Source organism: Camelina sativa, chromosome 14 (assembly GCF_030686135.1).
Source record: "Camelina sativa cultivar CO46 ecotype springtype chromosome 14, ASM3068613v1".
Taxonomy (NCBI): Eukaryota; Viridiplantae; Streptophyta; class Magnoliopsida; order Brassicales; family Brassicaceae; genus Camelina; species Camelina sativa.
In genome coordinates this window covers 16,492,492-16,508,276 of record NC_141893.1, presented here as the reverse complement: position 1 = coordinate 16,508,276, position 15,785 = coordinate 16,492,492, and the positions used below count along the sequence as shown (strand labels likewise).

General features: G+C 33.4%; 1 protein-coding gene and 2 long non-coding RNA genes across 9 annotated transcripts; 1 reads left to right on the top strand and 2 right to left on the bottom strand.

Annotated features, from left to right (window-relative positions):
* The first annotated feature begins 1,146 nt into the window (after positions 1–1,146).
* LOC104741858 (uncharacterized) lies at positions 1,147–6,095 on the top strand. 5 transcript variants are annotated; one of them, XR_760391.3, is made up of 10 exons: positions 1,147–1,298; positions 1,404–1,453; positions 1,552–1,610; positions 1,695–1,776; positions 2,264–2,467; positions 2,604–2,661; positions 2,804–2,866; positions 3,438–3,485; positions 3,941–4,331; positions 4,449–6,095. It is a non-coding gene; the product is annotated as an uncharacterized LOC104741858 (long non-coding RNA). The 5 variants fall into 5 exon arrangements; XR_760390.3 differs by having other exon boundaries at positions 3,930–4,331; positions 4,449–5,087; XR_015580779.1 differs by having other exon boundaries at positions 3,904–4,331; positions 4,449–4,666.
* A 1,974-nt stretch (positions 6,096–8,069) lies between these two features.
* Positions 8,070–9,374, bottom strand: LOC147928311 (uncharacterized). The gene is made up of 2 exons (XM_087486089.1): positions 8,704–9,374; positions 8,070–8,406 (listed from the first exon to the last, which is right to left on the bottom strand). Exons 1-2 carry the CDS (start codon positions 9,372–9,374, stop codon positions 8,070–8,072), a joined length of 1,008 nt encoding a protein of 335 aa, XP_087342215.1.
* Positions 9,375–12,160: 2,786 nt separating this feature from the next.
* LOC147928310 (uncharacterized) lies at positions 12,161–13,514 on the bottom strand. Of its 3 annotated transcripts, none has more exons than XR_015580776.1 (3): positions 13,180–13,514; positions 12,830–13,113; positions 12,161–12,505 (listed from the first exon to the last, which is right to left on the bottom strand). It is a non-coding gene; the product is annotated as an uncharacterized LOC147928310 (long non-coding RNA). The 3 variants fall into 3 exon arrangements; XR_015580778.1 differs by having other exon boundaries at positions 12,830–12,897; positions 13,180–13,505; XR_015580777.1 differs by having other exon boundaries at positions 12,830–12,954; positions 13,180–13,494.
* Positions 13,515–15,785: the final 2,271 nt, after the last annotated feature.

Sequence of the window (15,785 nt, the reverse complement as noted above, 5' to 3'; positions counted from 1 at the left end):
CCCATACACGCGTATAAAAGAATTGAATTAGTGTTATATTTGATCATAAAAAAGTTTAGACAATAATTGTTTTAAAAAAGTTTTGCCCCGCACAAGTGTGCGGGAAACTCCCTAGTCAAACTTTTAAGTTACATGATATTTCCACACGTTAGCAAAACTACGTTGTTTTTAGATTAATTAATCTCTTTGAAATAATACAATGTTTTATCTTTTATTTTAATTTTTATTTATTTTTAAAATATGATATGGCATGATATATTGCTGTAATTTGATTGGTTGAGGATGAATCTAAGAATTTTTCGTAAAATACCTCAGCACCAATGTATAACTTGCACCAAGAAGACTAATATTGATATTCTCTTGGAGATTTAGAAGATCTGAAGCTCATTGAAGGTTGAGAAGCCACCGACGTAAACCTCAACTTTTTTTTTGCTGCACGATTTTTTTTGTCACTTAATTTCGAAACAGAGACAATGAATTATATTTAATTATGATCACACATTTGCGTAGTCAATATGAAAGTTGTAAAGTGCAATGATTTTTTTTTTTCTGCAACTACTTCAAAAAATTATTTTTCTTTATAAACTAGTTACATATATATAAGAAACATAGAGACTAAAATGAGGCCTAAAGCGAAATACAACTGAGGCCCTATTTTGTTTTTTAAAATTATTTTCATAAAGCCGTAATTTAGTTTCAACTTCAAAAGTTATTGTTTAATAATCTAAGTTTAGTACTAATTAGTAATGTCTATGTACCTTTTATGCGAAAAGTCTCTAAAATAGGCACATATGAAAGACAATTGATTTAAAATGATTTCAGGCATAATTATCTTTACATACAGGTTTTAAATAGGAAAGAAAGATGTTTAAATTATGATTTTAAAACTAATGGATCTTCTTGGGCCTTCTTTATATAATTATTATCCATCTAACCTATCGAGATAACCATGAACCCATTTAAGATAAAATGCTTTTGCTTTTGTGTTTGTTGTTTGTTTATATTGCCAACTATTGAAAAGAAATACTATATCATTTTTGATCGCGAAAAATGCAGAATCGTTAGATTAAAATATATGATGAATCAACGGTCGATCCATGTACAAAAATAACCGTTAAAGAAACGCGTTATGTCGGCGATATACATACATACATACATACATATCGATATCAGGGTTAAAGAAATGCTTTTATTTTTCTTTTTCTCCCAATTTTTTTTCTCGCTTCGTGGTTTTCGCATGAAGAATGCTTCGATTCGACGACTGCTGAGGAGATTCACGTTGAGTAATCTTATGATTAGTATGTATTTCAATCTGTATCGCTAATTTGTTTTCAGGATTTGTATAAATTTTTTGTGTAATCGTTCTTATATTGATTTTGGGATTTGATTTTTATATGATTCAGGGATGAAACCATTACAATCGACTGGGCTTCTTTTTCCTCATGGTGATTTGGTAAGGTTCTTCCTCCGATCCTCTGCGTGTGTGTTTTTTTAGGGTTTCTGAATTTTCTAATCGTTCTTGTGTTGTACATATCTGTTCGGTTAATTCAGGCACACGACTAGTTTATTCGGCTGGGATTCTTCTCCGTCGTGATTATTTGGTAATTAAGGTTCATTCCTCTGATCCTCTCTTCGTGTTTTTTATTTTTATTTTTAGGGTTTTCAAATTGACTAATTGTTCTTATGTTGTACAGATCTAGGGTTTGTTTGTTCTGTTTGGTTTGATTCGGCACGAAACTATTTAATCGGCGGCTTGGTTTCTTCTTCCTCCTCATGGTTAGATTTCTTCCTCTGATCCTCGCTTAGGATGATGATGAATAAAGCTTTTGTAATTGTAGATTATGGCTTTCTATAATTCCATGGATTTGCTGAGTTTTGGTCATGAAGTGCATATGAGATCGAAGTAACTTCTTTTTGTTAATCTTTGACATTCCTCAACGTATAGGTGGCTTAATTTGATTTTTAACTTTGAACACAGGACTGTGTTTTTGCATATCACATTGATATGGTGACGATGAGCTCATGCGATTTGGTCATACATCTATCATCGGCAAACATTTTGTTATCTAATTAGTATAGTCCACATCGGCTAGTCTGGGAATTTGGTAGTGGGGGTATTTAGTCATGGTCTCATCTCTCTTGTGACTGGATCAGCTTATTTCTTTCCAAGTATTTGGAAAATTGCTTGTGTTGGTTTCATACATGTGTAAATGATTGGTTCTAAAACTCAAAAAATGTTCATTTGTGTCTGTATGATTTGTAGTTACCTCAAGTAGCTACTGGCAAAGGAAGGGTATTTAATAGTATCAGTGCCGTACAATGTTACATTTGATCATGAACAAGCTGCTAAGCAGGTTTATGAGAGGTTCAATTCCTGCTTGGACACGATTGTCTCATCTGGAATTCCAACTTCAAATTTGAAGCCTCAAGATCTAGCTGACCTTCCTCTTTTCTCAGTTGGTCACAGGTGGGAAAAAACTTTTTCTCTTCTCTCCTCAATTCAATGTGTTCGCTTATTCTATATGTGATTTTTTTTTTTTTTTTGCTCAACCCTATGAATTTTCTATGTCCTGAATGCTTACTACTGTGAACTTTTTATACAGTAATGGTGCACTGTTACAAGTTTTGACCGGAAGTTATTTTGCTGAGAAGATACCAAAGGTTAGGTTACTTGTGAGCTAAAATTTTCAATATCAGTAAAATCAGCAAAGATTAGATCACCAAGATACCAAAGGTTAGGTTACCTTTTTATTTGTCTTAATTCTAAGCAAGTGTGACAAATATGTTATATCTCTTCTGAAAGGTTAATGCCATCATTTCATTCAACAATAAATCAGCGACAGAGGCAGTTCCATATTTTGAGCAGGTAATATCACCATTGGTTATGACTAGTCTCTTAAGCTTTGCTTGGTTTAGAATGTGTATTAGTTAATTGTCATTGTTCTCCTACATTTTCCTATTTAAAACTTCATTATATGACTCCGAAAGAGATCCCAGGATACAAATAAAGTAGCTAAACGTTCTTATTTGCCTGATCTTGGGGCTGGGGCTATTATCTTCACAATATTTATTAATGTGTCATTTTTTTTTTTGTGCCAATTGATTTGATTCTGTACTACTACGGAGCTTATTGAACTGTTTTTTCACTTAGTGAGAATTCTATTCTTTAGCAGGGATTATTATATGGCTTTGCTTGCGTTGTATCATCATCACCAAGATAGTTAATATTTTATAGAGATGAACTTGTCCATTGTGTATGATCATAATTCTGAATATAGAGATGACACTAAATCAGGTTCTTTGAATCATGATACAATGATTTGTAAAGCACGTAATGGGGCTAACAAGCTTAGCTCTCTGTTTGAAGGAAAAGCATTTTTCAGTCACTAGGATTTGTCTCTTTTTTCATTTTTGATTTATTTATCATGTTCTTGCAGGTTTTGAGACCGCAAGTGGAGGAGTCAAGATGAGAGATGAGCACTAAGGTACCAGTTGTTCCTGCTCCTTTTCTTACTTGTTTTTTTGTGTGCACATGAACAAGGTAAATTCCTTCCTTTTTGTTATTTTTTTTGTGTTTTCAAGATTTTGACGACTGAAATCAAATGGGGTACAATTGATCAGTCCACTTCTGTTCGGATTTATTGTTTTTATTTTATTTAAGCAATTGACTTTTGTATCACTCTGATTTTAGAATCAAGAATTTTTGTTTTGTTTTTTTTGTTCTTGGTTACTTGGTCTGCGGATTCTTGGTTTTTGTTTTTGTGTTCTTGGTTACTCCTTTGGTTTTTTACTTAAATAAACTCAGATCCGTTTTTGGTTTTGGTTACTTGGTATGCGGATTCTTAGTTTTGGGGCTTTTAAGTTTTGATGTTTGTTTTTGTTTTCTTTTTAAACCCAAAACAGATCATTGACAGACATTAATCTAATAGTGTTCTGCCAGATTCTATTTTGGGGACATTGTCCCGAGCAAAATCGTGAACTGTTGGCTTGGTAGTGCATGCATGTTGGGAATTGGAAAAGAGGTTGCGTTTTGTAGGCTAAATAAGTCTTAAGACAAAAGACATAGAACCAAAGAGTTCTCAAAGTTTGGTACCCTCGGCTGATAAAAACCATAAGACATGAATTACTGACCTTGCGGCTTAATGATTCCTAAGACAAAGACATAAAAGAACCAAAGAGCTCTGATTGGTACCATTGGCTTGGAAAAACCATAAGACAAAGGAGTCAAAAGACATTGGAAGGGTAGGGCATGCATGTAAGGAAATGAGTTGCGATATGTTGGATTGAGCGGACTAAAGAAATCTTAAGACAAGATTGTGACTTGTTTGATGGTAAAAATGACCAGAAATTGGACCAACGTACAGCTTAAAGAAGTTTAGCCCAACGAGGTAAGTATATACATTCACATAAAATGAAGACTAACAAATTCTTTTTTCTTTTCCTTTCAGGTATGTGCTTCTCAAGTTACGGTGTTCAGATTGTCAAGACTTTTGATAGGTATATATGCTTTCAAACCTTTTTATTTTTGTTTAAGTGCTTTCCAAACTTGTTTGTAATTAGTATATGAAAATCACAAGTGAAAGACACATACATCATCCTGAACTCCAAAGTGGTAGTTTATGGTGCTTTTATCAACCAACCCTTAATGATGACGCAGTTGGGAACAGATTCCAATTCGAGAGACTAGTTATTATTTTCAGTTTGAAAATCATAAAAATTGCTAGCGTTTCTAGATGAACACATTGTGTATTTTGATTTACTATTCTCTATGTTTCAGTGCTTGTGTATCATAAGCTCTCTTATTCTATATAGTGGATGTAGAGTCTCTCCTAGATTAACTTATGTAGATTGTGTTTGTGTTCCTTGAACCTTGAAAGTATTTTCTTTCCTTGTGCTCTAAAACTTTGGTGATTGTTTTAAACATGTGAATGACATCCTAGGATTTTGCATCATCCACTGAGTAAAGGTTGATTTTACTTTGGCTTTGGAAACATTATCTTCTGTGTTGAAAATACTTAATATCTCTGTTTTGGTGTTTGTATGTATAAATAACTTTTTTCATTTAATGAAATAGATGCATCTTGGGATCTACTGTAGTTACTTATTTTTAAATGTCTGTGATAGTACTGCACATTATGGTAATAATATTATTGAATCTCGAATGTCTTTGTTTTGCATTATGCTCTAAACCCTTGGTAGTTGTTCTAAGCATGTGAAACTGGAATTCTGCATTTATTATATCTATACACTAACTGAACTATGGTAATAATATTAATCTCGAATGTCTTTGTTTTGCGTTATGCTCTAAACCCTTGGTGATTGTTGTAAGCATGTGAAACCAGATTATGGAATTCCGCATTATACTCTAATGAATATTGTGTTAGATTCTATAATTTATACCCCTTGGCTTGAGTGTTTACTATATCTATACACTAACTGAAAATGTCATAAATTCTCTTGTTTTACGAAATAGATGAACATAGTTGAGACTCGTGCAGATTATGACAGTATTTTTGTTAAATCATGAATGGATTTGTTTCGTGTTATGTTCTCAATCCTTGGTGATCGGTACAAACATGTTAACTGACATTCTCAAAATTTGCATCATACACTTGTATGATTATTATGTTAGTTTTTACCACTTGTTGTACTCTCTGCCTTGATCTTTTTACAACACTAGTGCCTATCTTTTGGTCTCTTAGTCTTTGCGCTTGGAACTCTATCGAATGATTGGTGTATTTAGTTAGAATGCAATGTGTATTTCTTTATTCTGTTCTATGCCTTTTGTTTTAATCACACTTTTCTTTTTGATTGATGTCAAAATTCAGTTGTAGCCTTTCGGTATACATCTATTCCATTTTTACCATTCAATTTTGGTTGTTGTTGTTGTTTGTTTGTGCTAAACGCACAACTTGAATTTCGATGTTAGTTTTGTTGAAAAACATAGTTTTTGTATTTTTTTGTATGGTCATGAACATACATAAAATATAATTTTTTAGCTTTGTTGTGTTAGATTATAAAATATGTATGGTCATGAACACCGTTCTGGCATTTTTGGTTGGAAAAAGAATGATATATCATTTTGCGTTTCGAAATAGTTAGTGTGGTAAATATAATATACCAAATTAAAGATATACTATCAATTTTTATGATTGGTTATGAGGATGTAGATAAGACTTTCAAATTTTAATCGTTTGTTTAATCCTTGGTTCCATATGATTAAACGTATAACTTGAGGTTGAACTGATACCACCAGATATAAGTTAGATATTCAAAGAAACTTGTATTCATACTAGGAGTGGGTATTTTGTTTTGGAAGTTATGTATTCCGTTAGAACATGGAACCGAAAAAATAATGAGTTTTTTACAAACAAAAATTAAAGAGAAAATAGTTTACTTTTTCTACATGAACTTATAAAATTGTATAAATTTATATCTATAGATTAAACATAAAATCAGGATGATACGGTAAACTCCAAAATCTATATATTGAATTTCAACTTGAAAACTCAAACATAAGAACCCAGCGAATCCACACATCTGACAAACCAGCAGCTAAAAGTATATCCTCCAGGAAATCTCATCGAATATGGTCATAAGTTTTCTCCAAATACAACTTAAGTAACATTCACCCCTTTCTCCCTTTCTTTCGCTTCATAGAGTGCACTGTCTCCTGCACTACTATTATATTATAAATACTCAATTAGAGAGTCTTCTCATGCTCTAGTATCTGATCCAGTTCTTTAATAAGAGCATCCTCTCTTTGTAGCAACCCATCAAATTGGTGCTGATCTAACTCATCCTGCACTCGCTGAACCTCACCCAACAACTCTTCCTTTCGTCTATTCACATCCCCAAAAACTTCTTTATTCCACTTTTTCAAAGCAACCCGCAGGGAATTCAATGCCACCGGAGTTGTCATGTCACTTCTCCAAGACGACACTAAAAGCTCCTTAAAACCAGTATGCACCAACCAAGCAGCCTCAAATCTGAAAGGACGTCGACGGGGATCCCGACATACTTCAAGCTCACTTGAAGACGCAGGGGCGTATGATCAGATGCCAAAAAGGGGAGATGAGTGACCGACGCCTCTAGCCACTTCAACCGAGCTTGAGCACAACATAGTACACGATCTAACCTTTTGGCAACAAAAAACCTATGTTCCCGACCTCTCTGCCAAGTAAAATTGTTACTGCTCTAACCCATGTCAATTAAGGATTCTTCATTAATCCATTCTTCGAATGCTAATGAATCTGCGGATAATCTCCCATTCCCTCGAGTTCTCTCATCAATACGAACAATAGTATTGAAGTCTCCACCCACCACCAATGGTCCATCAATACCTTGTATAACCTGATGAAGCTTATCCCATAATCCACTCCTCCGATTAACTGAAGGGGTCGCATAAACTACAATAACGTTCAAAACATCCAAACCATTTTCCCACTTAACATAAATGTACTGATCCTACGCCTCCATAATCACAACATTACCCACATTCGACCTCCGTAAGAGCCACAACCCCCCCCCCCCCCCTCCACTTTGGCCTTCAACATCCACCCGAAACAAGTGATCAAACCCTAGACCTGACAAATACGACTTGCTCCCTCACCTCCTGCGTGAGTTTCAAATAAAGCAAGAATATCCGTACTGAACTTCTTCAACAGATAACGAATCAACCCTCGAAAGTTGGGTATATTTGCCCCCGGCAATTCCAGAATATACAATTCATGATGATTACCTCCAACAAAGTAAGAACCACTGGGGCAACTTGTTATTGCAACCCACCATCCGTCGTCGAACCATCGCTTTACAGCCAAGGTCCACCATCGCATGATCACCGCTACTCCCTGACTGCTCAGAATCCTCCCCCAATTCATTCTCCCGGATCAACTCCGTACTACTGGACTGAATCCGAGCAAAACCACCACCAGGACTCTCTAGAGCCTCCTTTTCAACTTGGGGTCGCTTGCCATTCACCGTAAACTCTGTTTCACCTTTTGTTGGACCAAAAATTAATCCCTTAACAGGCCGATTAACCTTAGTCATTTTGGGCCGCAACGTGTGCTTCATCTGCCCCTTACGTTGGGCTTCCTCTGTCCTAAACTTCCCTGATGAGGCCCAATAGCTCCATTGTCCAGAGTGGCCCCAAAAACCACTTTTCTCGCTTGAGTACCACTCTTTCCTTCCTGAATCTGATTTGAATAATCAACATTCTCCTTATTCGCTCCATGAATGATTCTTCTTTCCTTTTCTACCGGGGTTGCCAAATCAACAGCTAACCTACCAAAACTATTCGAGACTGCGATATTTGCGGGATTATTCTCTCTCCGAGAATCACGGTGGTGGTTTCCTTTATTCACGTTTCCCCCATAACCGCCAACGGGTTGGTTTACCGTGAGGGTTCTGACGTCTTCCCCCGGTGTCTCACCTCAATAAACCCATCCCCCGCTTGGGCAGGTGCATTTTCCGTCGCTCTACCTACCACTACTGACGACATAGGAGAGAGAATTAGATGTCCATGGGAGTCACTTCCCGATCATGGACTCTACTGGGACACGAGTGAATTAGATGTCCATACAAACCACATCCTGCACAGATCTCCAATAACCCCTCATAAGCCACAAAGTAACATTCACCATTTACCATGATAGTGCCTTTAAGTGATCGTTTCAAATTAACCTCCACAAAACTCTAGCGAACCTTGCTCTCTCCACATTCAAGGTTGTTCGATCAACCCTAATAGGATTCCCCAGGCCTCTAGTCATCCTCACTAGGATCTCATTATGATAAAAATTAAACGGTAGATTCGCCAACATCAACCACACCGGTGTTGTGGCAATCTTATCTTTCAACGGATCAAACTCCAACGACCAAGCTTGCACTAGAACATAGCTCCCAAAGACTCTCCAAGGCCCACCAGTCAAAGCTGCGAGGTACTCTTCCTCGTTTCCAAACTGCACCATGTAAAAGTGTCTAGGCAGATCCACAATATTCAGTGTACCAGCCGGCTTCCATAACTCTCGCAGCCGTCGGCCAAGCATCGAGATCGGGACATTTCGACCGAGTACCTTGGCAATCATACAGTTCCGCCACAAGCTATTCATAGCATCCAACACCTCCTTCCCTATAGTGACCACTGGTTCACCATCCTCTCCATCCGGGAACGCTAACGACACACTCTCCGCCACAAACGCCGCATCAACCACCACCTCTGGTACCAGCCTCCTACCAACATTTGTTCCCACCACTTTCTGGACCCAAGTCCCCAGAGCATCCAGCGGATCACCTGGTGGGCGGTCCTTCTCATCAATATCCTCCATAGTTGCATCTTGCTCACTATTCGAAACCCTAAAATCGCCTTTAGTCGCCATTGTTTATGTAAAATACTTTTTAAAAGGTTATAAAAACATATCAATTAATAAAAGTAAAGAAGATATATATAACTTATTAACATAAAACGAAATGTTTTTTTTTGTTAGTATTATTACCATAGTAATTTAACAACAGGTTTTCAATAGTTATTATAATTGATTATAAGGAGGAATATATTACTCTTGAATTATCTCCAACTCATTAACAGAAAATTTCATTTACAATAAATATAGATTTATATATATTTATACATAAATATAGAAATGACAACAGATGAGTGGATATCGTGATATGTGATTATTTATATATATCTTAGTATATAAACTAATTAAACTCAATATTTAGTGTGATTATTGATCAAAAATGAAAATATTGATAACTGAAAAAGAATATACGTTCTAATTGTATATACTTATGTTTGCTATTAAAAGTATTAAGACATAACTCTTATCATTATAAATAAACTTATTACCCAAAAAATCATGAGATATTTAAAATCAATAATTATTAGATTATGCAAAATTGTTATAATTATTCGACAAACTATAAATATAAATTTGATCTTTAAAACACACAAAAAACACATATTGCAATAAATTGTAACATTTTATATATACTTTCTCCACATGTTAACATATTTCACGGGTGAAATATATTTTTATGCGATTATGTCTAGATTTTGGAGTTTCATTATTTTTTCATAATGGTTTTTTTTTTTGTAATACTCCGTCATTTAAATAAAAAACTAGATGAGAATCCGCCCAATGTGTGGGTTTAAAGTTTTATAAATTAAATTTAATTTAACAAAAATATATTAAAATTTGTTGTATGTTATTTATAAATTTTATTTTTGTTATGTTATTTTTATTTAACAAATCTTTTATGTATGTTACTATTAAAAGTGTATTTTTACAAATATATTAAAAAAGTATACTCTATTTTGCAAATATATTCTTTATCACCATCTAGAAAATATCTATATGAACACATTAAACCAACTATTTTACTTCACTTCTGCATAGTTATTTAATTACTTAAATTATTGGCTCAAAAAACATTTTGAAGAAAAAATATACTACATAATATACTAACCAATGATGTATCATCACAATAATGTATGCTCACCATGGAGAAAACTTCAGCTCTGCCCTCATCCCTTATGGAGAGAACCTTGCGTCCAACCTCCTCCACCATGGAGAGAACCTTGGCTCTGCTTTCCTCCTTTGGGGAGATAACCTTGTGTCCAACCTTCTCTACCATAGAGAAAATCTCGGCTCTGCACTCCTTCTGTGTGGAGAGAAAATATTCACGTCTTTTTGCTATCTCAAAATGGTTTGCTCATACAACCAATGAAAGTAAAAGCTTTTTTCTAACATCACAAAATCTTTTGATAGTAACTAATGTTAAAATTTCCAATGTATTCATGCAAGTGTCTTTGACAAACCATGATGTAGCATCTGTTTCTGTAACACCTCAACCACCACCTTGCTTAGTGAGCCCATGTCCACTTTCAGTCTATAAGCCCACCTTCCTAAGTGGGCTCTACATCTATTCCCGACCCGTGAACCCAACCATATTTGATGGTCGGTTTGTTATGTCTGGGAGGTTTTTAAAACTTGTTTACCGATCCTACAAATCAATAAATGAACTTTTTCTGTGTTTTGTCTTCACTCGCACAGTTCCGACAATCACTTCCAGGAAGGCCACCCACTATGAAATTCTCTCAGGATCCTTAACCGAAAAAAGAAGTGCATTTTGATGACATATGTGGCAAAATCAATTCTTTTAAACTTATCCGGAAACCAGAATGTCACAGACTTTAAGCTCCTATGAATCTATCAAGAACGATTTATGTTTTTTCAATCTATCTGTCTATGTTTGTTGTAAGTTGTTGGTTAATTAGCGTATTTTATCCATCTATTAGGTTGATGAGTTTCTATTCGCTATCTCCTTTTGGGATTGAATGAATAATGGTAACAATGATGTTTGCCAAAAAAACGGTTTATGATCAACCAATCAAGATTGAGAAATTATAAGAAAATTAATTTGGCATAATTAAAGAAACAATATAAAATTATAAGCACGGTAATATATAAATCGCAAATAATTCAAAGAAGAAATTAAAATATAAATTAAATAAAATAATCTAATCTAAAAATATTAAAATAACATTTAAAATACAATATTAAGAAAAGAAGATGCATATATTAATATATTTTTTGGTCAACATATTAACCTTACCTATTCCCGACAGAAAAATGAAAAAGTAGGAAAAAATTGTAGTTTAAAAAAATTTACCTTCAACGGATCAAACTCCGATCGACCTTAGCCCTTTGTAGTTATAAGAAGGAAAGATTCACTTATATTCTTGGATACTTATATTCTTGGATGGATTCAATAATATTAGCCCTTTATATCTTCGTATATAATGTTTCAGGAAATATTCAATAATATTCATGAAAGATATCTTTAAATTCAAGAAGACTTTCATGAAAATTTTAAAAAAAAATTGGCCAAAACAACTTACAAGAGATTGTAAAAACATTAATTCAAATTCATGAAAGACTTCTTGAAAAATAGGAATGATTCTTACATATTTAGTAAGGATTTCTCTAATTTCAGGAAGGCTTTCATTGAGAAAAAAAAAAGAAGAGATTTGTGATACATTACCCCTTACTAATGGAGTAATTTGTGATATACTGGAACAAAAGATAAATAAAGAGATTTATACATATTTCTCAAAGTTTAGGAAGGATTCCATAATGGTTAGGAAGACGTCCTTGAATTTTATGAAGGTTGTCTTAAATATTTGAAACCATCATCTATGTGGCTAAAAGCATTGATCTTACAGGTAGTGTAACTTTTTTCTTTCAAATATGTTAACAAAATGTATAAGTAATTAAGAACATAAGTATGTGTCTTCTAGAGTAGAGACACACACGACATAAGAGTTAGTCAAATACAAGCTGACACGGCATAAGTTTGTCTTGGCCATTCCATGCTGAGCTCACGCAAGATCTGATTTACCATGAAGGGTGTGCAATCTGTCTTCCCAAGAACAATTTTCTCACGATATGTGTACAGTTCCTTGTACACAATACCCGTAAGACCATTCATCATTACCATATACCTGCCCAAAATTATAAGGAGACGTCATAAAATCCGTTTAGGAAAGTCTTCTTAATATTTACGGGTCTCTTCCTAAAAGTTCAATTATGCTTCCTAAATTTTTGACAAAGGCTTATTCAATAATATTTCTGTGAGAAACTCTATGATATTAACCTATGAAAGAAATTCCAAAGCAATAAGCAAACTAATCTCTACCAGGAACACTAGCTTGTCTCTCTCTTTTCTTGACAACTATTAATGGAGTGTCATCACATGAAAATTTGATAAAAGCACACAATATTAACCATCCATGTTAGTAGATTGACACAAGATTTCACTAAAATACCTCAAATGTTTTGTGTTGTGCTTGCCAATAAATCCGTAGATAAATTGGGTCTGCCTGTTATAAAACCCCTAGATAAATCCAAACATATTGGTCATCATCATAAATGTCTTCGTAAAACTCTCAAGCTGCACACAATTCACAAAACTCATTCCCAAAATTTGAAACAAAGAGACCCAAGTCAAATTTGAAATTGAATTCAAATCATCTTAGTGACATCACTCTGAAGTCTCTTCATTGTATTAGAAACTGAAGCATTCACTATTATCAAACTCTCCTGCAATTTTCTGAAGAACAAGATAGTCAAATCAAAAAACACATCGGATTAAAAAAAAGTCAAAACCGGGTCTGACCTTTTCACCATCGGCGAGAGAAAGCATTTGAAACGCAATGGAGAGAGAATCAACATGAGATTGCAGCTCGGCAATTTATTTATCTTTCTTGGTGACAAGTTCTCGGAGATCTGATGACTCCGATTCGAGAGCAGATATGCGTAGAGAAATCCAAAATCTTGGTTCTCTGCTTACAAATCTGAACTTGATTCACCAATTTTACAGCTTCTCCAGATCTGACATATTCGTCGTTAATCCCAAATTCGATTGGTGAAGAAGAAGCTCGTGAAGAAGAAGAAGAAGAAGAAGCTCGTGAAAATAATTTTTCCTTTTTTTATAAATTTAATAATTACCTTAAAGAAATATTAATAAAATAAAAATGCTAGTTTTTTAAAAGTCGAGAATATGTGCTAGTTTTTTAAGAAAAACATAGAATCTTGTTATTATAGGGTATTTCTCTTTTTTTAATATCTTTTTCTATATTTTTTTGTAGAATTAATAACTTAAAAGTAAAAATAAATAAATAATATTATAATTTCGAATTTTATGAAAAATATATATATATATATATTCTTTTTATAATTATTTTTGAAAAGCTTTGTATTTTTTTTATAAATTCTGTAATTTTGGATAATTATCTTTTTACATTATTAATAATTTAAATAAAAATATTTTATTTTTTTTGTAATCAAATTGCTCCTATTAAATATTAATTTTTACACATGTCAAAATCTGATATTCATAACTTGACACATGTCAAAATTTTGTTAGTGGGTAACTTGCAAAACCCAATTTTATATAATAAGATATTAACAAACTCATCAACTCAAGAGATTTAAATAACCTAATTAAAATATTAAATTAATAAATTAGATTACTTTTTAGAAATTCTATTTTAGAATCTGATTATTACTAACATAAATATTAAATTACTCTTAAATCAATAAATATATTTTGTTATAGTTCCATAAGAAACATGCAAATTTTTATGATTATACGATAAAACATAAAAATATATGAATTTGATTTTTAAACCACACAAAAGACATGTTTTAATAAATATATCAATACTCTTTTTACGTTCAAAATTTTTACGGGTGAGACGTAACTTTTACACGAAAGAAACGCAGATTTGAATAAAACAAAAAAAAACTTTAGTTCCATATTATGTTTTACATAAACAGATATTGGTTCTTTGATAATAATTTATCTTATAATTATTTTATTTAAATCGATCTATCTCGCACATAATGCGGACTATTACCTAGTGTAATATAAAAAAAAAACCGATAAAAGGGTTTCTAGTACTGGGTCATACAAACATTCAAAATTATACTAAAGTTTACATATACAAAAGAAGTTTTTAAGCTACCGTGCCTTTAGTTTAAGTTCCTGAAGTTTCCCCTTCATGCTCCACTATATGATTTATGTAATAATGTCCAGCAAATTCCAAGCTGAAAATATATGAAACACAATCATAAGTTTAACCCTACCATCATACACTACTTGATATTAATGTAAATTCAAAACTTACATAGCCTTGTGATGCTCAAGTCCTCCAAACTCCGGTTTTATAAAGATCTTGGAGGAGGCCAATGTGTTTACAGTACACGGTTCACCTAGGGTTGTTTAAAGTGTTATTAAAGTTTTGTGAATGAGTATACCCCATAGTGTTTAGCATTTGTTCAATCTAGCAAGTGTTATTAATAGTACATATCTTCATACTCTCCAACCTTCCAGAAACGCAGTTCACAAAACACCGGTTCGGTTTGATATGTGAGATGACATCCAGATGACTCCCATAAAGACATGAAACGGGTAGCATAGTTGTTTATTGCACGACACTTAATAGTTTCATTCCTACAGATGAAGATAGTCGATACATTTTATAAAAGAGCTAAACTTATAAATCTTAGTATCATGATAGGTGGAATAAATATGTTTTACCTGCCATTTAATAGCGTGAAAACAACTTCATTACAATCATTTCCACCTCCATGATTTCTTTTGCCCTTCACAGCTACTACACATCCGCAAACATCTATTTTGGCAAAAAGTCATAAAATTTACTTTCCAATGAGATGAATGAATGTTTCCAAATCTATTTAACATTCACATATAACTATTTTGGTAAAAAGGTTCAATTTGTACTTTTCTATGGGAGGGACCAATACACAAAGTTCCAAAATTCCTATAAAGTCTCAAGATTTATCAACACAAAGATAGCAATTATCTATATTCATGGGGTTTCACTGAAATTATTTAAAACTATTTTTTTAAAAACATACCGAAAGAGATGGTATGATGGATTCTTGCATGATATATATCATCCAAATCTTCGAATCGGAAGTAATTTTTGGAATTTATTGATTGGAGCAGAGTCATGGTTGAATCATCTGTAAACTTGATCTGATAAGGATGATGAGTATTCTTCTCCCTTAGGGTTGGATTGATGATTTTGAAAGTCCTAATATCATACCATTCACCCTCGTCAATATACTTCCGGAGCTTGGCAAGTGTAGTTGGTATAAAGGCGACCTCAATTGTGTCACCCTTCAAAGTTTGATAATAACTGTGTAAGAAATCTATTATATAAGCACTGTTAAAATAGCAAATATAAGTAGAAG